This window comes from Mycteria americana, chromosome 2, assembly GCF_035582795.1.
Source record: "Mycteria americana isolate JAX WOST 10 ecotype Jacksonville Zoo and Gardens chromosome 2, USCA_MyAme_1.0, whole genome shotgun sequence".
Classification (NCBI taxonomy): Eukaryota; Metazoa; Chordata; class Aves; order Ciconiiformes; family Ciconiidae; genus Mycteria; species Mycteria americana.
Window position 1 is genome coordinate 162,523,937 of NC_134366.1, and position 25,426 is coordinate 162,549,362.

At 40.2% G+C, this 25,426-nt stretch overlaps 1 protein-coding gene across 2 annotated transcripts in view; it reads left to right on the forward strand.

Annotated features, from left to right (window-relative positions):
* Positions 1 to 5,778: 5,778 nt before the first annotated feature.
* Positions 5,779 to 25,426, forward strand: part of FAM91A1 (family with sequence similarity 91 member A1) — a 29,154-nt gene continuing 9,506 nt past the window's right edge. For both annotated transcript variants that reach the window (XM_075495241.1, XM_075495239.1), the window contains exons 1-18: positions 5,779 to 5,983; positions 7,895 to 7,979; positions 8,709 to 8,860; positions 9,772 to 9,829; positions 11,513 to 11,580; positions 12,809 to 12,922; positions 14,001 to 14,091; positions 16,364 to 16,426; positions 17,502 to 17,608; positions 18,411 to 18,449; positions 18,555 to 18,667; positions 19,552 to 19,670; positions 20,089 to 20,201; positions 20,398 to 20,484; positions 21,258 to 21,390; positions 22,107 to 22,255; positions 22,724 to 22,858; positions 25,022 to 25,135. In XM_075495241.1, coding sequence (XP_075351356.1) covers positions 5,912 to 5,983; positions 7,895 to 7,979; positions 8,709 to 8,860; positions 9,772 to 9,829; positions 11,513 to 11,580; positions 12,809 to 12,922; positions 14,001 to 14,091; positions 16,364 to 16,426; positions 17,502 to 17,608; positions 18,411 to 18,449; positions 18,555 to 18,667; positions 19,552 to 19,670; positions 20,089 to 20,201; positions 20,398 to 20,484; positions 21,258 to 21,390; positions 22,107 to 22,255; positions 22,724 to 22,858; positions 25,022 to 25,135 — 1,812 coding nt within the window. In that variant the 5' untranslated portion in view covers positions 5,779 to 5,911. The remainder of the gene's footprint in view (positions 5,984 to 7,894; positions 7,980 to 8,708; positions 8,861 to 9,771; positions 9,830 to 11,512; positions 11,581 to 12,808; positions 12,923 to 14,000; positions 14,092 to 16,363; positions 16,427 to 17,501; positions 17,609 to 18,410; positions 18,450 to 18,554; positions 18,668 to 19,551; positions 19,671 to 20,088; positions 20,202 to 20,397; positions 20,485 to 21,257; positions 21,391 to 22,106; positions 22,256 to 22,723; positions 22,859 to 25,021; positions 25,136 to 25,426) is intronic.

Sequence of the window (25,426 nt, forward strand, 5' to 3'; positions counted from 1 at the left end):
AGCTTTCCAAACATTTTAGAAAGAAGGATGCCTCCTCTGAAGAGTTTGTAGGACTCTCAGCTCCTACAAAATATTTTGAACAGAATCTCACTGCTTTTATTGGGTTTATGTGGCAAGATTTTGGTATAGGGGGGGTGCAGGGGTGCTCTCTGTGAGAAAAGACGAGGGGTTGCCCCCATGCTGGAGAGAGCTAATGCCAGCTGACTCCAAAATGGACCCACCGCTGGACAAAGCTGAGCCCCACCAGCGACGCTGGTGGTGCCTCTGTGATAACATATTTAAGAAAGGGTAAAAAATACTGCACAGCAGCTGTGAGAGAGAAATGAGAAAAATGGAGAGAACCAGCCCTGCGGACACCAAGGTCAGTGAGGAAGGAGGGTGAGGAGGTGCTCCAGGCACTACAGCAGAGATTCTCCTGCAGCCCGTGGAGAAGACCATGGGGAAGCAGGTTGTCCCCCTGCAGCCCATGGAGATCCACAGTGGAGCAGACATCCACACTGCAGCCCATGGAGGACCCCATGCTGGAGCAAGTGGATGTGCCCTCAGGGAAGCTGCAGCCCATGGAGAGCCTGTGCTGGAGCAGGCCCCTGGCAGGAACGATGGCCTGTGGAGAGGAGCCCACGCAGGAACAGGTTTTCTGGCAGGACCTGTGACCCTGTGGGGGACCCATGCTGTAGCAGGGGAAGAACTTGAGGAGGAAGGAGCAGTAGAGACAAAGTATTATGGACTGACTGCAACCCCCATTCCCCGACCCCTGCACTGCTCAGGGGAAGGAGGTAGAAAAGTTGGGAATGAATGAGTCAAGTTGAGCCTGGGAAGAAGCGGGGGGAGGAAGGTGTTTTTCGTTTTGTCTTTGTTTCTCACTATCCTACTCTATTTTTAATTGGCAATAAAGTAAATTAATTTCCCTAAGTCAAGCCTGTTTTGCCCATGACAGTAACTGGTGAACAATCTCCCTGTCTTTATCTCAACCGATCAGCTTTTTCATCTTATTTTCTCCCTCTGTCCCTTTGAGGAGGGGGAGTGAGAGAGCAGCTTGGTGGGCACCTGGCAGCCAGCCAAGGTCCTGCTTTAGACCTCAGGTAGGACACCCAGAGAAAAATAAGAGAAGAAAACACGTACACTTGAATTTATAGCAGTTCCAGGGGGGGAATCTATGTGATTATCTAAACAGCAAGCAAAAGAAAATCACTGTGTTACCGAAAGTGCAGTAATAATTCTAGGTTTTAAATGGTTTGACAGAGAGTACTTTCCTGCAAAGACCTCGCTACCATTCAAACACACTTAAAAATAAATGATCAGCTTTGTTTATGGTGTTCATACACATGCAATGTAAAAATCAAATGTGAATATGAAGAATTTTATCCAGAATTCAATGCTTTGTGGTAACATGCCGTCTCAAAGGCATCTTCAAAGCCTTTACTGAGCTGAGAACAACCCACTTCTTTCATAATATTTTTGGGAATAAAGCTGTCCCAACTGATATTAAAGAAAATACTGAAGTTGGAGAGAAAGCAACTGCAGGGTTTCTCTGGAATCTGTCAAGTCAGAGGGCACTCATAAGCTCAAATACAGACTGGTAATCCTACTGCTTTTACTGGTTCTGAGTGAAATACTGCAGCCCAGAAGGCGCAAATCATTAAGAATTTAAAACAAACAGCAGACTGAGTCATACTATATTGTACTGTGCATGCAAATGGTCTGCCTAAACATGCAAATAGGGTATCAGTAGGAAAACTGATCAGTTTTCCTTCCTATCAGTAGGAAAACTGATACCCTATGTGCTACTCCCACTCATCAATTTGGTTGACTTAGTATAAGTACTGGGAGTTTAAATGTTTGTGTAATTAACAAAAATTAAGGATTGTATGGTACTTTTCAGCTCTGTAAATAACAGGACTGACTCCCTGCAGAAGACCTGAGGACCATACTCCTGTGGGTGACGTACCCCATGCAATGAGATAGGGACATCTCTTGGTATCTAATGAATGGAGTCTGCCTCCATCTATTTCTCCCTTCTTTTGCCAGCAGGATGGAAAACTGAGGCATGGGTATTATGCCATGGCAAGATCAAGCAGGCTGGATGCAGAGAAGGCACAAAGGGCTTATCAAAAGGGTGCCTATAAACAGACATTCTCCTCTGAAAGGTGGAGTGGAGAGAATTGAAAAAGGTGAAAAGGAGATGAAACATTATACCTGGTAAGAAACACCACGCAGTGCAGAGCACCACTGTAGACTGATAACACTGCTACTCTGGAGATTATTGCTGGCTACCACCAAGCGAGTCCTTACTCTAAAGGTAACCACAGAATTGTTTAAAGCTGATGGGCCTTAACTGAGGCTAAATGGAGGAGGCAATTAAAATCTTCAGTCTAGTGAAGTAAGTGAAATAATAAAGGACCACGGTGGTAACAGGTAAGAACTAAGTGAAACTGAGCTTTGCACTTTTTGCAGAGGATATTTGTGGTAGCAGCGTGCCCACATGGCTGGGCAGCGGGATGATGCTTCATCTGTCTGCAAGAACAGGCAGAACTTTCCCTGGAGAGACAGGCACCTGGATTTCTGTGTGACAGAGAAACATGGCTTGTTTGACATGTTTGACATGTTGACATGTTCTCTTTGACAGAGAAACATGGCTCAGAGTCAACAGAATTAATGCCTTCACTTAACCTTGACTGCAGCATTGGTATGAGCCGTGAAATGGCTCTTACAGTGGTAACAGTGCCTGGCATGCCTGTTCAACTCTGCTGATCCCTGGTGAACCTGTGTGAGAGTTTGCAGAAAGTAAAGACAACCACAAGAATTCTGAACAGTATTTGGAGATTTATCCAGACCAGACAAAAAGGGCAGTGGGTTGACCAGAGACTGATCAGGCACTATCAGGGACCAAAAGATTTTCAGACAGGTTTACCAAGGCATTCATCAACAGGGATAAGCTGCAGGAATGACTTAAGCTTTCAAATGTTCACTTTGGAGAGGAATTTAAGGGGTTGAAAACTGGAGTGGAAGTTCCTAAATAAACAATTCAGCCCGCCAACAAACTCAGCTAAAACCACGCATTTACAATGAATTTGTCTCCAGCTGGAAGTCAGTGCCCTTGAAGGAAGTCACTGTCCCATTCCTGGATATGCAAAAAACCATTATTTCTGAGGAAAGAATTCCGTGGGGATAATTTGGTCTTGAGATCCAATCAACAGCTCTCAATCTGAGCAAGCAGCTCAGGGGTGCTGCACAAATCACTCCTGAGAAAGAGACAAGAGTCATCTTGGAGAGTATTCTTCACATGTTGGTGAAGATGGCATGTAGCTGGTCAGGCCAGCCAGGACTAGAAGGAATGCAAATAAGAGATCTCACTGCAACTTCTCAGTGCAAGTACTCAGTTCAGAGAAGAGCTGCACTGATTCAGCTCAGCTCGCTCTTTCAGAGCACTGTATTTTACTCTGTAGATATGCCTCAGCTACCTATCAGTGGGAAAAGCAAAATGGCGGGCCCCCACCAGTCCCCCCACCAGCTTGTTGAGCACACAGGAATCAACTCCTGTCACAGGAAATACAGGAAGTCACTAGATGAAGCCAAGCTGCTACTTCTGATTTTAAACAAGGAGGAACTGGTTGAAAATTCAGAAGGGGGAGGGAGGTTGTTTGAAAGTGGTAATGACAGATGGAGTTAACTTATCGCAAGGAAAAAGCACAAAAGACTTGGAATAAGAAAAAAAGCAGACTTTTGAAAAGTCAGTGAACCAAAAGGTAATGTCTTTTGAGAAGGTGATCTCGAGAATTAAGGCTGCTGAGAATAACTGGAAGCAAGTATATTAAAACTCAAAAAGGAAATTTTCTCTGTAGGAAGGAAAGATAGGAAGTATAGTAAGAAAAAAGTGTAGCAATAAGTCTGTGACAAGTGCTCTTTAAGAAAATGAAACTCCAAAAGTTGCTCAGTTATTCTGCCTCTCTGAAGATATACTCCACATTGATAGTTTCTAATTGTCTTCTTTTTTCTTCCCTTTTGCCAGTGCTACCACTGAAAAGTCTGAGGCAGCCAATAGGAATATAATGGAATAGGAATACTGCATACATTACTGTCATTCTGAGCACCTGAATTTTTAGCTTGTGGATTCTCCTATCTGTGTCTTACTAGAAGTATTATTCAGGTGCTGGTGCCACTAGCAAGATAATTTACCTCAGAACCATCCAAGAAGAAAACTGTCCTGCCCTATTGAGAGGTGTGTCTAATTACTGATATCAAAAGCAAACAGACAGTACCAGCCAAGGCCTGTACCATCTGGTTTATGTGGCAATGGGCAAGGCAAAATGGGTTTCTTATTAATGTCTTTTAATTGTTTATTTATAAACCAATGTAGGGTGTGAGAGAAAGGGCATAAGAAACCTGACAACTGGGGTTAAAAGAATTAAGGATGAGGTCAGGTTGGCAGGCTGTGACTGTGTTCCTGGAATGAATCCTGCTGGTGACACGAGCCTATCTCCTCAGCTGCAGGGATCTCTGCGTGTCGGCACCATGGGGCACGTCCACAGGCAGAGGCTTTGTGCCTCTGTAGTTATGCAGAAGCGTGATCCTGAGGATACCAGTGACGCCAAAGAAGAACTGGGTCTGTAGTTCTCTGGGGACCTACTTGATAAGAGAGCACTGAGTTTTTTTCTATTGCTGTTGGTCCCCTTTCAGCTCTGCCACCACTGCTCCAAGGTTATTACTGAGCATACAGGATAACAGCCTTAAAAATTAAATGGCACAAGTGATCAGGGGCTCACTTGCTTTGTTTATTCTACTTATGTATCAAATCATTCACTAAAATGTTGTGTGGTGTTAAAAATACAGAGCCCTTCCCCCATCTGTAATTCTCTGACACTTAAACAATAAGAAAATGCTTCTGCATGGAAAGTTGGCACTGATTTTGACACTTGTAAGACTTCAAATGACTCACAAAAACCTAGATCCTAAGACAAGGAGAGGTACCTGCTGCTATTTTATTTGAAGCAGCTTCCTTGATGATATTAATCCACTTGCTCAAAACCCTGTATGAATAGGACAGGCTGCTGTTGGTATTCAGGTCTGCAAGCTTTCAGACCTCACACTATGCAGACCACACACACTCAGTTGGCGTAGCCCAGGGCCACTGCTAACTGAAACGATATTGCTCATTCCTTGTTGTGAAATGTTTATTTCTGCTCCTGTACCCACCCTTGCTTTGAGCAGTCACTAGCATTTGTCCAGGTGTATCATGAACTGCATTAGGAAACTAACGTTAAAACTAACCAAGCAGGTTAACAGCGGTATTTTAAGCTTGGATCTGTTCCCAACCAGTGCCAGCCCACAGACGGTTGCGCTGGTGTACGGGGGAAGCAGGCAAGGTGAGGGATAACCTTTTCGAGGCACAAGCACCTGCGTCTTAAAGCTCGCGTACAAGTACAACGCGCGTAGGGCCTCGACGCTCCCGCCGCTTGCTGCCGGTGCAGTGACTGAACGCGCTGGCTGCGAAGCACAGACCTCGACCCCGCTTACAGCGGCTTATTAAAACCGACCGACATAACCTCGCCGCGCTCCTCCGCCGCCTGTCGAAGCGGGGAAAGGTAGCGGGCGACCGGAGCTCTCCTCCCTCGGGCGGGGAGCCGGCTAACAGCTCCCTCCCGGCCACCGCCCGCCGCCGCTGAGGAGCCACCCGGCTGCCGCCCCGCGCACGCGCAGCTGCACCCCCCGCCCCCCCCCCCGGCCGTATCCCGAGGCGACCACCGCCCCCTCCCCTCCCGCCGGAAGTGATGTTGCCGGCGCTTCCGGGGGCGTAACGCGGAAGCGGCGGCGGGCGGGAGGTGGCTGCGGCGGCGGGCCGAGGGCAGGGCGGCCTCTGGGCTGGAGCGCCTCCCGGCGGCGGGGCCCCGCGGCGCGGCCGGGCCTCCTCGCCATGAACATCGACGTGGAGTTCCACATTCGCCACAACTACCCCTGGGGCCGGCTGCCGGCCAGCGTCAAGCAGGTGCCGGCGGGCGGGCGGGGTCCGGGCTGCCGAGCTCGCGACTCGGGGAGGCGGAGGGCGGGAGGGCGCCAGGCGGGGTGCGGGGAGACGTGGGGACTCAGCCTTGCCTGCCCCGGGCGAAGGCAGGCGGCCCTGGCCACGGGGACCATGGGGCGCCGGCGTGGGGGGGAGGTATGTGGCTGTGGGGAGAGGGGGGGGCATGACGGCGGGTGTGGTGGGGCTTTCTGTGGGGAGAGGGGGGTATGAGGAGGGTGCAGGGTCTGCACGTGAAGAGGGGGAGACGGGGGGGGTGTGCACGGCCCGTCTGCGGGGAGGGGGATGTGTGTGTGTGGGTGTCTCTGTGAGGAGAAAGGGATATGAGGGCGGTGTGGGGTCTGTACGTGAGGGGTGGGGGATATACGTGTGTGTTCGTGGGGGCCTCTGTGAGGAGAGGGGGGCGTACGGGTGGTTTGGGGTCTCTGTGGGCAGAAGGGGATGCGGGTTTGTGGAGTGCTCTCTCAGCTTGTGCAGACCAGGACCAGCTGAGGCGGGTATCCCTCATGCAAGCCCTGTATAGGCTGAGGTGAACCAGGACAGGTGTCAGCGGAGACTTGTGCAGCCCTGCGTTTCGGTAGCCAGGGAACTGTTGCAGTGGGAGGCTTGTGGAAAAGAAAACCTCATGAAATTTTGATTTGCCGGATTTAATGGGCCTCTGATAGCAGGGGGGAGGTATTGTGTCAAGTTGAGAGGAGGTTCTTGTCTCCGAAGTCTTACGCTGCTTGAAAGCAGATGCTGAAAAACAATTCCTGCTTTTGCACGAAGGAAGGATGGAGAGGATGAGTAGTGGCTGCGGGCCCCGAGTTCCTTGCGTTTGAGATTTTGGGAGCTGTCAGAGGGACATGAATGATGATTTCTCTTTACCTGCCCAGCTGAGTGCCGTACTGTTGGCTATATGATTCAGGGCAGAAAACATACTAGTATTTAATGCATTATTTTCTTTAATGTAACTTCTGGAATACTGTGTTGTTTACTTTAGTGTTAGAATAGTCCTTTAATATTTTTGTACTTTGAGCAAATACTTGGATCCCTCTTTGGTTATTTAATAAACTATAGACCCTGTCTGTGATATCAGGTGTTTCTTTTCTAATACCTGATTCTGCAGGATATGTGCAACTTACTTGTTTATCCCACATATGCAGTAAAGTACCTTTTTATCTAAGGATCTTTTTTAGTATGAGCATCAGTGAGGGAACCAGGGGGGAGGGGGGGAAACGAACAGATCACTTGTTGCAGATGCAGAGTAGAAGAATTTTGAGGGGACAGTTTTTGAAATAAGGCATTTAAAGCATCAACCAAAGTTCTCTTTTTATCTTCTGTCATGATAGTCAAGTAATGTGCTGTGCTTTACGCCTTAATCTTGTGACCGAAGATCACTTGATTGCCTTACTTGTGTGAAGCTACAACTTGAGCTATTTCATTATTTATTTTTTGCATTATAAGCTTCTTAGGGTGCAGCAGTTGAAGCTTCACATGTCACTCACCATGCTTGATTAATGCTACACTAATTCTGGGCAATTCTTCAAGGCTGCAAGATGCTGAATGCTTGGTAAAATGCTTGATACTTCATGCCGTCTAAAAGAAGGTTTAAAACCTTTGATTTGAGAATTGGATGCTTCCTTTTTTATCAGAATGGTACTAGGAAAAAAAAATCTAAAGATGATTGCTTAAATCTGCATCCCATGTAGAGAGACCTATTTAACTAAAGACACTTTGAATCTCGTACAGAGGCTGAAGATACTATCACTGTATTGAACTGGGGGACTCCCTGAGTAATGTCAACTGCCTTCATATGTTTCCTCCTAAGACACTTTGCAGTGGTTTAACTAAAAGGAGTTTTGTGCATGTCAGCTAAAAGACCTTTATGTTTTCAAGGGTCTTGGAAACTCTCAGAGGGAATATGAAAGGCAGGTTGTACTCTACAGCATCCGCAATCAGTTACGATACCGGAATAACTTAGGTGAGTAAAGAAGCTAAGTAACTTCTAACTGCTGCCGGATTCTTCTGTGTGAAAGCTTGTCTTTACTGTAAAACTGCAAGAACTAGCCCTGTTCAAAGGTCCTTCCTTCCCTGAAAAGAAATACTTTTAAATGATAAAACACCAAGAAAAATCTTGATTTTTGAATGCATTTGGCAGCTTTTGTAGTGAAGCTCTCTTTCAGGTTACTGAGTTGGCAGGTGGAAATGAATTCCTGCTGTAGTTATGCCGCCCTTTTCCAAGAAATTAAAGAGATGTTAACAGAGGATTTGACTAATAAAATAAAGCCTGTCACTAGATGAGATACAGACAGTGGCCCTGACTCACATGAGCTATTGGCTATGACTTGTTTGCAGACTTTCAATTAATTTTGCATTGACTGCATCCATTCATCCTCCCAAAGTAGATAATAGTTTCACTAATTAAAAGATAATTTTCTACAGCCTCCATGAGTTCTGTCTCAATGGGCCACTTCCTCCTGGTAACCTGTAAAATAAATCTACTCTGTTCTAATGTAATCCTTAAAGGCTCTGAGAGTACTTGAATCATATGTAGAAATAATTGGATGCTGAATGCCCTGCATTACTTCTTTGTTTTTTGTTTTCTGTCAATTGCCGTTATGCTGTTTTTAATCCTTTTGTTGTAACACTTTTTTTTGGTAAATTGAACTTCACAGAACAGCATAACTTTTTTTTTTCCCTCCCCTTGTAGTTAAGCATGTCAAGAAAGACGAACGTAAATATTATGAGGATCTGTTAAAATACAGTCGAGATCATCTCATGTTGTACCCTTATCATTTGTCTGACATCATGGTAAAAGGTCTGAGAGTAACACCTTTTTCATATTACACAGGCATAATGGAGGTGAGTACAGAACTATGGTGAGAATATGTTGTTTTCTGTCCTAGAGATGTTGGTGATGGCCCTGTAATACATACGAGGCGATGTCATGTAGTTTGTTCGCTTTTGGGTAGGGTTAGCTAACAAGTGAGGAGATGGTAAGGAAGCTTTCTAGAGAGCTACCCGTACCTGCAGTTTTTTCCCTTCTGCCCCCATAAGCCTTTCAAGAGCTGGACTTTGTCATGTGGAACAGGGTGGGACTTGCTCTGAGGCCACTCTTTCTCTTTTGATGTTTGAGATTGTGACTCTTCACTTCAAACTGTAAAAGCAATAGCTCATTCTGTTAGATTAATAAAACAAAGAGGTTTTCCATTTTTAAAATCCAGCACATTTGAACAGTTATTTTCTTTTTTGTTCTCTTTCAAAAAATGACACTTAACCATATTAGAAGCTTTTCCAAAAGCTTGAAGCAGATCCCTTTCTATGAGAACAAAGATGGTTCTGTTTTCTGTCAGCACTCTGGCAACCTTTTATTTTCATTGGATATCAGAAGTGCTTTTTTTAGTTTGAGTATAGTGACTGCAGACATAATGGATTAGTTGTTAGCTTATTCTGTTATTACTGTTAGCAATTCTGTGTGCTGTGTGGTTTTTTTTTTTTTGTGAAGACAGATACAGGATTTTATCTTTATTATTCTGTCAATCAGTATTTTTCTTTGTAAAGCTTACATTAAACAGAAGTCTCTTTTTTATGTATTTAACTTCTTGTGTACTGATTAATCAAGTAATTGGCAAGTTTGATAAGGTACTGACTTTAATAGATTTGTTTTAATTTCATTTTGTTCTTAAAAAAAAAAAAAGGCAGGTAGAATTTCGGACCTGCTTCTCTGAAATGATGACTTTCTTGTTGCAACTAAGTTTTCTTGTCTTTTTAAGGATATAATGAACAGTGAAAAAAGCTATGATTCATTACCCAACTTCACTGCTGCTGACTGTAAGTATTATCTAGTTGTGTTACTGCTTTCAATGAGTTGGAAATAAGGAGCTTCTGAAAACGGTTTTGCAGGCATCTGTTTGCTTGAACATAAGTGCGTGAATGAAGGTGTAGAAGCATTTAAATAGTGATATCAAGGAGCGTGTGCTCTCCATACAGAGTTCTGTCCGTATGGTCAGCACTGGAATTGGGCTAGTTTGAGTACAAATAGGCATGGTGCAAAACCTTGTGCAGCTTCTGTCCTTGCTTGTATTGCATTCCTGGTTGCTTGGACTTCTGGGTGGAAAGTCTTACTGGCTGTTGTGTGTTAGCAAGCTGAGCTGCTGGTCCCTTCCTAGTGTGTTTTTTGGCATGTGTTGGGCAGAAAGCTTTGGGAAGACACCGAAAGGCTGTTAACGCTCCTGTGAATTAGCATCAGTGTGGATCAAGGAATGATGTAGCAGAAAAGAGAGAGAAGAGAATCTGGTATTTTATGACACTCCTGGATGTGCCAGGTGTTTTATCCTGCTTTCTGTTAGACTGTTGTGGGTATGGGATGGTGAGATTAGGAAAGCAAAAACATTCAACTTGGTGGAGGAGAACAGAGTAAGAGCAATAGCCTACTGATAAGTCTTATAAAGGAAGATGCAAACTGCTGGCATAGGGAGGGTGTTAATCAAACCTGCCACTGTGAAGTTATTCATAGCTAAAGACTTCATTCCTCACCTTCAGTATGAATTTATATAGTTCTCTTTAAGGATTGTGTGTAGTCAGGTGAGGAGTAGCCTGCAGCTTTTGAAAACAGTTGGGTTTTTCTGGTGTGTTTTTTTTTTCTTGTTTTAAAATGATATTGTCAGTTAACTGTACTAATTTGCCTCTATGTAATGTTCACACTGGGAAAACAGGTCAGGAAAAACTTTTTTATTCAGTGCCACATAGCTTGTTGGAAATCTAGTGTTACCCTGGAGTATGAAGAGAGGAAGGGCTTCCCTGTTTGTTTTTCCTAGCAATTCTGTTATTTTAGTAGCAGCTGCGGGTCAGTTGCTGAGGTATAATTAAGTTAAACATCTTTATTAACCTCTTATCATAAAATCTAGTGTCAGACTAGAAAGTTGGACTTAACTTGTATTCTGTCTCAATTTTAAAACTAATGAGTACTTTTCCAGTATCTGTTCGTGGTTGAAGGCTAGAGATTATAGAATTAAATTCTGATTCAGTTTAACTCAACTAGATCTTAATCATCTTTCTTAGAGGCTTATGTGGCCTTTTGTGCTCTAATTCTTAGTTCTAATGCAGTGCGTGGTGTGGGATTTATTAGGGGGAAGAAAAACTATTGACCAAAACCTGGTACAACTTTAGTCCTGTTAATTTGAAGCATAGTTATTACACGTTGATGTGAGTGTAGGAGAAAAAGGGATTGGATTATTCCCTGCTACCTTGTCACTTGAGAGATATGGGGTATGGGGTTATTTTTTAACCTGTAGGGAGTGAACGAATGGGGATGGATTCTGGTTTTAGATGCACGTGGTTCTCTGTCAAATTAATTTAAAACTGAATTTAGCTCCTATAACTATCCTTTTATTTTGGGAAGAAGGAGTAATTAAAAATATTTTTATAGAAGTAGGTCTGATTCTTTGAAGAATGTTTTATGTATCTTCAGCTTAAACCTGTCTTAAGAGAAATAAAACCTTACTTATTTTTCAGGTCTAAGACTTCTTGGTATAGGAAGAAACCAGTATATAGATCTAATGAACCAATGTAGGTCTTCAAAAGTAAGTTTGTCTTTAATTTCCTCTCCCTTTCCTTTACCACTCCCTCCCCCCCCATATTATTTCATAGGAAATGAAGAAAGGAATAATTTCATGGATCTGGTTAGTTTAATAGTATGGCTAATAGAATGCGACATAGTGTATTGCTAATTATATTGTGTTTCCTGAAGTTAATAAAGAGCTTTTTAATTTAAAATTGAAGTATACTAAAGAAAAAGATATTCAGTGCCTAGGTCCTTCCGCCTCCCCACCCTGACCGTATATTTTTCAGAGCTGTATTTACTCTATGGCACCTGATGACTAATGTCTCCTGGCCAGTATAAACATGGAATAATGATACTGATTCTGGAAGAATTATTCCATGTTTCTATGGGTGCGGTTGAGATTAGAGTTTATTCTGGGACAGTCCTCCAACTAGGTGTAAATTTTTGTAGTATGTATATCTCCGAGACAACGGTAATGATTCTGAACAGGCATCCTTGCATGTGAACTGCACATGTGGAAAACACTGTAATTACTGTCGATAAAAGCAGGCCCTTTAGTTTGCAACAGTTCCGTTCTTCAGGAAACTCATAAGTGCTCTTGCAGTAGCTTCACAGTGCTCCTTCAACCAAAAGTGTACTTACCAAAATATGAAGTTGATAAGTGTGAACCAAAAAGTAATGGCCATACAATGGAAAGAAGCTATTTAGGCCTATAAATAAACAGTATCTTCTAGTTTTTCTTTCTTGGACTGAAATTCACTGTACTTTTTTAGCACTGTGCTTATTGAGAATGTGGGGTACTTTGTCTTTTAAAGTAAATAAAATATATTCCTAAATTTTTTAAGATCATTGAACTTTAAAATACCCCATTTGTATACTTTGTTTGCTGTGCTCTCTTACCTGTTCACATTAGAAAATGCCATAAATAGTTAAAATTTGGACTCGATCCTAATGTTTTGAATAGTGTGGTTTTTAATCAGTGACACATACAATATGGATGAAAATATGGGTTTATGGGAAGACTTAACAGTATCAGAGGTAAATAATTTTTTTCCTTCGCATTTTCACATGATTTGAGAGAGGAGGGAAGCTTTTACTAAATGACAAATATTTGTGTGTGTCCAGTCTGTGAATATGATGTACTTAAAAATGGATGCTTATAAAAATCAGTTTATATAAAAGTAAATGGCTGTCTGCACATGTGAAGTGCTCTTTATTACTATCTCAAATGGACTGTACCACTGCAGAAATTTTTCAGAAGGAAAACTGCTCATGATCTGTTACCCGTGAAACCTGTGGAGATTGCTATAGAAGCTTGGTGGGTCGTGCAGTCTGGCTACATCACTGAGGATGACATTAAGGTATTTTAGTATGGGTTGCACCTCTAATTTTGGTTGCATACTGATAGTCCCTGAAAACAGGGGCTTCCCTTTGTGTAGAATACACAAAGATTACGTTGCAGGTTTATAACAACTCTTTTAGTTCCAATCTCCATTTCCATAATGGAAATGGAGATGTTTTCTTTGTTGACATATTCTGCCCTCTCCCTCCTTTGTCCTTTCTGTACTATGTACAGCGCTGAGGTGGTTTTGCATCAACCAATCTGTGGTAACTAACGTGTGTGATAACGTGCTTTGTTGGGAACAAGCAGCAAAATACATTTTCTTAAATTTCATATTTAAGCCCTGACAGCTCAGTTTTGACTGAATCTTCACTTTCAGTATAATTAGAGTCAGAATGTTAGTGGACTTCATTTGATATGTGTTTTCATTGTTTCTGCTCCTCGTGTCTTTTTATTTTTTTCATTGTTTGCACATTATAAACTTGTTTTTAATGTGCTGATTTAATGAGCTGATTTAATGTTTCATCCGCATTCTCACAGTTTCTTTTCACAGTCAGCTAGTCATTAGATCTGGATTTAATTCCTTCTTTGTCTTTTGTTTAGATTGGAACATATTTAAAGCAGTGATGGAATCTTTTGTTGGCTACTGTTTGGAATATCTTAGGTGGTGGCTATTTATATTCTGACATCCCATCAACCCAGAATAGTTAACCTGAAGCACATTACTTTGATATTGTAACGGGCCTCTTTCTAGAATGGTTCCAGTTGTGTGGTTGAACACCGAGTTTGGAAGTTTTAAAGAGCAAACCCATTATACTGTGGACTTCACTTGCCAAATACCTGTGCAATTAAGTACCGTTCCTAGAGCATGCATAATTTTGTGCGGGGACAAGAGTAAAAATTTTTAAGACTTTAACAGGAATTGCAGTGAATTCTTCAGTGCAAATATTTTGATTAAGAACATGGGTTACTTCCTATATTCTTACATTACTTATGGCTGATTTGAGGCTGAAATGTTTGGGATTTTTTTTGAGTGGTATTAAGTAAGTTCTGTAGACTCATTTCTACAAAAGACTAACATGATTTCTTTTACCTAGATTTGTACTACATCGGAGAAGTCTGCTATTGATAAGATAATTGATTCGGGTCCTCAGCTTGCTGGTTCATTAGACTTCAATGTAGTTCACAGTAAGTTTTTAATGAACATTCCTTTTCTGTTTGTAGATCTTGCTTAGTAAATTCTGAGAGTAGTGTCTAAAAACTAGGAATAAAATGGGATGTAGACAGCTGAAGCATAAGAGGAGGTGGAGGAAAATACTCAAGAGCTTGTACAGACTGCAGTCTAGATCTTTTAAATGGTTTAACGGTGAGCCCTTAGCAGCTGTTGCTCTGTTATTGTTTGATTCAACAAATTCTTTCATTAGAAACTGTCAGTAAAGATTGTGGGGGAGGGTAGATGAGGACAAGAGAAACTAAGATGAAAAATATCAGAGTTAGTAATCCTGGGTGGTAAAACTTCACTCCTTGCTTTTCAAAGAAGGAGAGTTTTTGTGATTTTTGTACTGTTTGAACACCATAAAAATGGGGCTTCAATCTAAGAGGCTGTCTTGTTTCTCAGAGGTCTGCAACTCTTACTGAAAAATGGTGTGCACATGTCTCCCCGTTTTAGTGTAACAAGTATTAGATTTAGACAAATCATATTAGGCAAGGGAGTACAAGTTCATTGACAAACTCCTTGAGAAGTTGGTCTGTAAATGCTTGGCTTACTACAAGCAATCGAACCTGTGCACTGTACTTTTCTTAAGAGATTGAGGCAGAATTTCACTGCCTGTTACTGAAGCAGAACAAAGCAATAAAAACAAAAGTGAGGTAAGTGAAATTCAAGCTCTGGAGTGGATCTGAAACAGTATAGGGCTTAAGAAAATTTTAATTCAGGAAACACTTAATTCAGGAAACACTATACATGGCCTGGTGTTGCTTGCGGAGAGGGTTACAGCTCAGGTTTAGTAGGTTTAGAAGGATCTAACGTACCTTGCTACCCTAATTCATGGGTAGAAAAAGAATGTACAGATGTTAATATCATGGACTGCCAGTAGGATGGGATTTTATGGGGAAAGAGGACTGTTTAGTCCAAACTATGATGCCATCAATACATTTCAGGTACAGTAAGAATGTATCAGCTGTGAGAGCTGAATCTGAAGGAGAGACAGTGAAAAGCACCCTTAGCATGTTGGTGGCTTGTAATGTCATCCTGATCCATTAAAGCTGGTTTCTTGGTACACATAAGTTTGCATAGCTGAGTATGTATCACTGCCCATGCTGAACAGCAGTTGTATCGGCATGAATTCAGGTTAGTTGTTGGTGTACTGCAGGCATTTTATTTAAGATTTGACTGGGGGTAGTAATTTTACTATATATACTATAGATATATACCTATATACATGCACACTACAGCTGGACTGAGCTGTGTGTGTATATACATCCTGACAATTTTGCTTCACGTGTTTAGTAACACTTCGCCTGAGGGTTGTTGGCACACTTCCTCCCTGATGTAATGAATATGATGTAGATAGAGTGATCTTGGGTAACATCAAAGGAACCACTGACAATAAATTGGGCTTATTTTATACTGTGTAGTTTAGCTTTATGCTTTACTATTAGAGTTCAGCTGTTACAAACCTTATACTTTAAAGACAATCATGCAGAAATGTTTTGCCCTTCCTTAAAAACTATTCCCTGGCTTAGGTACTCTGCAGAACTCAGTTGAGATTCTTAGTGCTCAAATAAGTCTCATGTGGGGAAAGTGTAATTTAAAATCTATCATGTTATTGTCCTTATTGTATGCAATGTGCCTCTGTATCTGCTGCAGTTTTGCTGACACCTGGTGTTGAGCTGTCCCAGCATTTATTTTTACAGTTGTATAAAAAAGACTTTCAGTGAAGATATGTGGGAAGGACATGTGAGGACCATCAGAACTGATGTGATTTAGTTTGTATCCCTGCTACAGTGTGTGACTTCCAGCCTGAGTTAGGGCAGGACCAAAATGCAGCCAGCATCCTCAACTGACAAAACTAATTCAGGGTAAAAAACCCACTTCTTGACAGTACAGTGATGATGGTGAAAACTAAGTTAACATTTAGGCAGGGACATACTCATCTTTGTCAAATGTAGCTGCTTCAATTTGTGGTCATTCTGCTATGCTGAATGTATGTGTAGAAAGTACTTGTAGAGCTCCAAGTGTACTGCATCACACTGCAAGTAAAGAGTTCTATTTTAGGGTTACACCTGTTTAATATTAGATGTGGTTTATTGATCCATGCATTGCAAAGTAATATTCTACTGTGGAGGCTATTAGGAAAAGTTACTTTAAATTCTGAATGGGCTGATGGGGAAGTCTACTTTGTATCATTAGTACTCTGGAAAATGCTTTTTCTAAAATGATATGCTTTTATTTATAAAGGTTTGTATAACAAAGGATTTATTTACCTTGATGTACCAATATCTGATGACAGCTGTATAGCAGGTAAGTAAATATTTAATGGTATTATACATATGTTTTCTTGGATTCATTTCGGTTATCCTGTAATTGTCTGTCTTGGAAGCTGCTTGTCTGTGTGCATGAGTTTGCTTAAACAAAACAGTTGAGCTATGAAAATTCTTCCTGACTGAATGTTTTCAACCCTATTAAAACATTGTTTTTATTGTATATAGGATTTATTTCAACTTGAATTCTTAGGTTATTTTGTATACTTATTTAGGTAAGGTGAGATTCTTTTAAAGGTTCATGGCATGAATCAATAAGTACCCTCCAATATGTCTGTAATGAAAAGAAAGAATAGCGTAGAGAAACGTAGTTGCCTTGCCAGGATTTTTGACTCCTATTTTCTAGACAGATGCAACATTTTTGTATATATCGGTTCCATCCTTCATGGTCTTGTCATCTCAATTATAGTCATGCGCTGAGTCTGGCGACTACGTAGGAGCTTAAACTAGCACAGCGTATGGCTGCCCTTTGAACAACTCATTATGCTATGCTAGGTCTCGGGGGTTTCCGAGTTCAGTATAATCTGCAAAGCCATAAATCATTTGGAACCTGGCCATGCAGAAGTACCTGTCATTGCTGTAGTAGAGATGAGTTAAGTGGAAGTCCTCTAAATACAAGAGACTTACTGCTCAAATAATAGCTTTGGGAGTCTCAGCTCTGGATCGTGTGGGTGGGGTGGGTTTTTTGTGTCCCACTCCAATCAGAGCCATGATTTGATCTCCATCCACATTACAAAATCATTTTATGGGCTGGGTGACTGGAAATTATCTGTAGTGGATGAGCTGGAGACTGCAAGGCTATGATGTGAGGTAGAGTGGCTTTAGTTTTTATAAGAAAACACATTGACAACCATTACTTTTCTTAATGAGTGGGAGAATTTTAAATACTGTGTATACTATCTTTAGACTTTCCTTCTTTGTGACTGGGAAATCCTTAGAATTACAAGTACCATGAAAACTAAATAAGTGTAAATTTATTTTTCGGGTTTTATGCAGTTTCGGTTTAATAAAGAAAGTTACCAAATTGTAATTTTGCAAGTAACTCTTCTTTTCAGTGCCACCACTTGAAGGTTTTGTGATGAACAGAGTGCAAGGTGATTACTTTGAAACACTCCTGTACAAGATATTTGTTTCAATAGATGAACACACTAATGTGGCAGAGGTAAGTAAATCTTACCCTGTGTCAGGCAGATAGGAAAACTTGAAAGGGCCCAAAGCACAGTGCTGAAAATACTTAAGGCAGAGATATGGGTCAATATCAAGTGATTTTATTCAGAGGTATTGCCAGACTTAAGATCCAACCTGTTTCTTTAATATTGAATGTAACTTTTATAGGCTTGAAGGAGTACCTTCAATTCAGTGAAACAATTCCATCAGCTGGAATGAATTTATACAGTGGTGACTAATATAGGCTGTTTTATATGGGCTAGAACTGGAACGGAGTCTGTTTTTCCCACTGTCCTAATGAGATTGGTTCTGTTTTGCTAGTGTGAAATAAAAAAAATTAAAATCTTTTTCTTTGGCAGTGAAAACATGCAGGGTGTTGGCTTAAAGTAGGAATGTAACTTTTGCATAAATATTTATAATTTTAATATGAGAAATATGTTTTCATAAGGTCTTATTCTCAAAACTTGGTGAATAAGCACCTGAAAAATACCCATTAAATATAGCCAGGATTTGTTTTCCTCTTTGTGTGTCTTCTGATACACATGATTAACCTAGAAATTATGCAGTGGAAGATAGCCTCATATTTCTTTTGCATGCTTTCAAGTGGGACAATTATGAGACTTCATCCCCCTTTTTTTCACCACTTTTGATGAAGACAAAATTGCTCCTACCGGTACAGGCTGGGTTTAAAAATAAAGAAAACCAACAAAAAGATGCTGAACCCCACAAGTGGTGAATTACCCTGCATTGTTAATACTGTATTGTTGATTCTTCTTTCTTTCTTTTTTTTTTTTTAGCTTGCAAATGTCCTAGAGATTGACTTGTCTTTAGTAAAGGTATGTGTGTATAATGCATCTGTTGAACTTGATGTGGAAAGTTCACTGTCTTGCAACCTGATTTCATATAGCAGTTCCTTATTATGTGTATGTGTGTTTCTCCAGAATGCTGTGTCCATGTATTGTCGGTTAGGCTTTGCTCATAAAAAAGGCCAAGTAATAAACCTGGATAACCTTCATCCATCGTGGAAGAATGTTCCTTCGGTAAACAAACTGAAGTAAGTGTGTCTCTTTTTTTCAGAAGGCTTATTTTTCTCATTGAAGAGAAAGCTAGAAACAAAATCTGACTGTAAAGCTATTGGTTGCTTTCTTTGACTTCTGCAACAACTGATCTTACTTGGCTTTCTAATGTATATAATGGCAAGAATACTTGATCTTCTTTTTAATCTGAGGATAAGGGGTGGTAATTTACCCTGTAAGTTCAGTCTGCTACTTTTATTACCTAGTTTGCTCACTTTTGAAGCAGACAAGTGTGCATTTGCTTTAAACTCCTGGGGCCAGAAATAACAGCAGTTACTGTGCTAGTACAGAAACAATGTCTCTTGGCACTGCTGTCAGTGAATAAGTACATAAAGTTTGCTTGCTTGCTGTCAGGTACCGTTGCAGTTCTGTCATTGACACTGACATATATGTATATCTAAATCAAATCCTGGGAAAGCGATGTTAATACCAGTCAACAAAGGCTTCTCCAAGTTGGAGTGCCAAGTTGCATTAATTAAGAATTGTCAGGCACTTTTAGTTCAACATCTATTAAGCCATTTAATTCAGGCATAGCAGTCATTTTTTCTTTAATGCTAATTCAGACTGAGAACAAAGTGAATTAGGTTTTTTTTTTTTTGGTTGGGATTCTTCTTCAACGATGGTGGTTTGATTTTTCAGATCTCTTTTTCAAAATCTGGTATTTTCAACCCCCCAAATAAACTTTTCTGCTGAAGCTAAAGCAGGACTCTGAGGGACATCAAGCTTGACTGGTTTAGGGCTTAGAAGTATTGAAAGGCATGTATCGGGTATGCCTATGCATGGACTACTAGCACTGGAAGACAGAGATACTTCTCTGGTGCTACAGTGAACGATAGATGTGGATTTTAATTCACATTAATAGGAGTACTTTGGACCCTCAAAAGATGCTGCTTTCATGGGACAGTGGGGAAAACAGAAGTCCTATACAGGAAGCTGGGTCATCAGCCACAGATACAGATACCAACAGTCAAGATGATCCAGGTTAGCACTAACAGTAAATTTTAATACATTAGGATCAATTATTTTTGTATTTCTTGAGTGCCATAGGCTGTAAAGGGGTCTAGAAACAAGTGAAACACAGATTGTGTAGATCCTTTCTTCATATGGAATATACAGTGGGGGAGGTGGTGTCTCCTTGATTTAAAGTTCTTCAGCCTCATCTTCAGAAAAAGGCTGTTTGACTAATCTGAATCAGGGATATCAATTGATGCAAAGATACCAATTTCTGAATTAAGTCAATCAGTGGTTTAGTAGCGATAAGGGAATTCTGTTCTACTCGCTATGGCAATAACTAATTTTTTTTCATTATTTTTTTTTAAATAGCTTTGACTTAAACTTGATGATTTTATTTTTAAATAAAACAAATGTGGTCATATATTTTCTTTTTGTTCTCTATTAGCTGAAACAGCCAGCGTGAGCAGCCTGAATCTGTCTAGTGGACACACAAAGCGTATCGCCTTCCTGTTTGATTCTACTCTCACTGCCTTTTTAATGATGGGAAATCTTTCACCAGTATGTCAAAATTGTTCAGTGTATTATGCCAAGAATAAATACGTAGAGCTTTAAAATACTTTGACTTCAATATAATACAGCTGTAATTGTTTTAAGACTTCTGTATTGTTTGTTAAGAAATGCTTTTCCTTAATAAAACTTTTGCTTGCCCATTCCATTCTCAAAAAATTAAGACAGTTTTGGTTTGTTGTTCCAGAACTTGAAAAGTCATGCAGTCACTATGTTTGAAGTTGGCAAACTGTCAGATGAGAGTCTTGACAGCTTCTTGGTGGAGCTGGAAAAGGTAATCTGTTACATGTTTGACCAAAAGCTTTTTCAGCACTTGGAAGTGTAAAGGGGCCAAACCGCCCCAGTATTTTCATTGTCTAAAACTGCTTATTTAGCAATAAAATTATAAGAACAAACGCCTTATCATACTGAACCTAAGTGGTTCAGTTAGAGTGTTTCTTATTCACAGCATTTATACCTCTAGTGACTTTCAGGGACACACCATGCACATATATGAATGTGATGAGTCTGGTGAGCAAAGTGAGTTCATGAACTACATTTGCCTGAGTCTGTGTGTATGCACACCTGCATTAGGGCTTGTTCAATGGAAATCACTTTCTTTTTAGTAAGGTGTTAATATTTCTGAAAGTCTGCATGTCATTTTTGTAGGAAAATTTGACCATTATGTGCTGGAATGTTTAACCTATCCACCTCTTAAAGATAATTCTAGAAGGACAACTGTAGAATTATGTAGGAGGACTGCTGTTAATTGCTGTATCCTTTTATACCAGTCAGGATGACTGGACGTTTAAATACTTTTACCTAAAGGCTGAGTTGTAGTTCTGATTTATAGATGTTGTCTTTGTGTACTTTTTGACCATTTGACTAGCATGGCCAAGGCTCGCTTTTCATTTAATAGTTGCTATAAATCACCTTAGCATATAAGCTGCAGAGTTATTACTCAATACAAAGCTTTAAAATGCTAATTTGTTAATCTGTCCTCTTGTGTAATTGATGCTTGTGGAAACAACACGCCACTTGTATGCATTTATTTTGCTTCTTGTGTAGGTTCAAAGCACAGGTGAAGGGGAAGCACAGCGGTACTTTGATCATGCACTTACACTGAGAAACACAATACTGTTTTTGCGGCATAATAAAGACCTAGGGGCACAAGCTGTACAGCCTGATCAACCAAATAACGGTACTGTGAACGCTTTTGAAGAAATCTTTCTAAGTTTGTTTACTTATCTGGCGTGGACTCAGCTTTCTGATTAGGCTGCTATTTCAGAAAGCAATCTGTATCCTAGTTGTTTAGAAGTATTTTGAAGCCAAAACATCACTTTTTCATCAACCTTTGAGCCTGCATTACTGGATTTGCCTGTTGAATGACAGATTTGGTTGCCACAGCTTGGACTTAACATCTAAAGAAACAGATTAAAGCATAATGATCTTAAAGGTCTTTTCCAACCTAAATGATTCTATGATTCTATAATGATGGCAAGATAAGCTGAACTTGCGGAAGAGATAGGTTTCAAATCACATGCTTCTGAAAGCCATAATAAAGGAGTCATTATTTTTTCAGACACAGTTGTTCTGTCAAAGAAACATTTTTAAAGTCATGAAAGGAAGTGTATTCTTCTAGTGGGGGTAGATTTATTTTATTTTATTTTAAAATCTTACCTAACTTCCTCAGTATCTCTGTGCTTACTTGCTGGGATCACTTAGTTGGTGAGGAGCAAGCTGTAGTGCTAAAATAATGTACAGATTTATTCAAATTCACCCTAATAATTTAAAACTTACTTGTGGAAAATATAGTGTTTATGGCTTAGCAGGGGAGAATGGAAAATCTGAAATAATACTTTGGGTTGTATGTTCCATCTCAAGTGATAATTTAAGAATCTTACATTTTCAACATAGGGTTTCCCTTGGACCTCTTACGATGTGAGAGTTTGCTCGGCTTGGATCCAGCTACCTGCAGCAGAGTTCTCAACAAAAATTATACTCTCCTCGTTTCCATGGCACCACTCACCAATGAAATTCGACCTATTAGCAGCTGTACACCCCAGGTGAAAAAATACTGGGGGTTTTCCCCCTGGTATCTAGTAATACAATATCTTCTTAAGAGCTTTGTTTTGGATACATCTGTTAGATGTCCCTTTTAAAGTGACTCAATTATTGGCATGTAGAATAGTATTGCAATTCATCTAAAAAAGTGTTCAGTGAGTAAAAATGTGAATACTTAGTAAATTAAGTTTGCTTAATTTATTAACATTTTATCTGTTCAAGTAAAGTCAATGACAGATATTTTGTTCTTGACTTTATATTCATAGAAAACACCTTACTATCACCTTTCTGTAGAGTCTTGCAATACTGGACTAAGTATCTAGAATATAATGAATAGCAGAGTAATACATTTGAACTCCTTTGCAAAACTAGATTTATATTTCTCTAAAACTGTTTATTCTTAAATGATATCTGTACATATAACAGTTGCAATATTAGGTTCTTTCTAATTTCTTGAATAATCTCTTCAGCATATTGGACCTGCGATACCAGAAGTCAGTTCAGTTTGGTTCAAACTGTATATTTACCATATAACTGGACAAGGACCACCCTCTCTGTTGCTCTCTAAAGGAACACGTCTTCGAAAACTTCCAGACATTTTTCAGGTAGCATATGCACGGATTTATTCTCCCTCCCTTCATATGCTGCACACTATTCAGGGATAACAGTTGAAGTCAGAGGTATAATTAATTGTCAAAGACATACCTTTTCTAGAAGCAAGTTTTATGTAGCATCTTGGTTTTTTTATTTCTGGGTTCTGAAAAAGGAATGCCATTTATGTCTCTTCTTGTCACAATGTGACTCCAGTGCATTTGATGCCACGTCTTTCAATTTTACTGTAAAATGTGGTACTGCAGTCATTGTGAATATGGGTTTGTAAGCCCATCCCTAGAGTGTGTTACAAAGATGTAGAAGAGCTATATCAAAAGATAGAGACATAGTATGTTGTGCTCATTCTAGTATCATATAAGAAAGGACACCTCTACATACAACTTCGCCTGGTTTAGAAGATGGCCAAGATTATCACTTCCAGTTTGTCCACTGTAGAAATCTGATGGAGACTTTGAAGTTCTCGGCTGTAATTCTCCCTGCAGTTTAAATAACAGAATAATTTAATAAAGGTTGCACTAGGTTGGACAAAAGGTCTTCCTAGCCCAGTAGCCTGTCTCTAGCAGTGGCTGGAAGTAGGAAGAATAAGCACAATATGTAATACTTCCTTGTAAGACCTTTCTAGCCTTCCCCATGTTCTGGTCTGGGACTTCCTGAGCTGTATGTGATTTTGTGTATATAGAGATTGTGACTGGAATTCTTGTCTCTGCAGTGATCAGTTGCTCTCCCGAATTCCTTCCAGCCTTGATCTGCCTAACTTATTAGCATCCATACAGTGCTTTGGCAAGGAGTCCCACAAAACAGTGCAGGTGATCAACTCATGCCTGAAAGACTTCAGATGCTGCCTTCTCCCATTCTCTCTGAGATGCTAATAAGGACAAATGTGCCACAAAGGAGTACTGTTAGGTATTCTGTATACTAGCAAACCTAGGTGGAAGTGGCCATGGCAACTTCTAAATTTGCCTGAACCAAAAATCATTGTATCTGTTGACTTTAATTTGAAATGCTGCAGACACTTAGCAGTGTTTGGGTCTCGCTGCTCACAATGGATTTTGTAAAATAATATTGTTCAAATTTATAATTGCAGAGAGGCCTCTACATTTTTCATCTCATCATTCTGAGTAGACACTTGAGCTAAATATATTAGAATGGTATGGAGACATTCATAGAGGGATGTGCATTCTTTGGTGTACCTACATCAGCAGTCATCTCTGGCTCTAGGAATTGTAGACATATCTTCCATTCCTCAAACCTCTTTGACGTGTCCCTTCCCTTTCTGATTTCAAAAATTTTGTAAATACTTCTATTTCTAAGACTTACTTTAAGATAACACAGGATTAAGTGAATCAAGGTTTCTAGCGCAGAAGGCATTTTGTAAGGCCATTGGTGATAAGCTTGACTCAAACCTTAGTCTGTCATTAGCTTAACTACCAGTAAATGTATGGATTTTATGCTTTTATTAGTAAAAAGCATTCAGTGTGGTAGCTTTGGAAAACTTCAATACTTCATGAATCTCAGTGTGCTGATAGGTCAGGTTTTCTTGTACTAAATGATCTCACATTCTGCACTATCACAAACTTATTGGAGCTTTTTTTCCTTTGTGTGCATATGTGAATGCTTCTCTCCTGCTACTGTTTTGCAGTGTCATTTTCTTAGGGAACTGTCAAGACATTTCTAGAAGTCTTGTGGAGATGCAGGGGACTTCAATCTTGAAAACAGAAACTAGGAAATTACTTCCTAGTCAGTGTTCTTGTCTTCCTGTCCCTCCCCCTTGGATAGGTATTTTGGGGACTGATATATTTTTGTTCTCTGATGGTGTGAGTTTATCTAGCTTATATTTTGCTTTTAAGTTTATGTGGGATTATTTTCATCTCCTATTTGCTAGGAGACTGCTGCGATGGCCACATAGTTCTACAGGAAGTGGTGACAGACACCTCCTGTTCAAAATAGCATCTTAATTTCGAGATTGGCAAACTTCTGTCTTTACCAGGAATATGAACATGAGTGATCCTTGGTACAAAGTATAATACTATAGAGTTGTAGTTACCTGTGGTAACTTCCTAATTGTAACAATATGCTAATGCCTAACTCTAGTATTTCACTTTACGTGCTTGGATAGTCCTTTACTACTGTAAATACTCTTAACTTCTCTCTTCTAGGGTTATGATCGCTTACTAATAACATCTTGGGGTCACGACCCAGGAGTAGTTCCTACTTCAAATGTGCTCACAATGTTGAATGATGCTTTAACACATTCTGCTGTTCTAATTCAGGTACAGAGTCCTCTGTATAAATGATGAAAACATGCATAATTTTTTGAGTTAAGCTATTACGTGGTGGAGGAGATTAACAATGTAGGAGAGCTACACTTTGACCAAGAGCTGAAAAATATGTTTAACTTCTGTAGCCAGTGCTGCTATGATTCAGTGGTGGTGAAAACATGGGTTTTGAACTGAATGCATTTTATGTATGCATTATTGTATTATGGGCAGACATAATAGAGTTTTGCTAGCTAAAAATGAGATGTGGATTTATGAGAGTGGGGATGTAGGAAACTGGAATGA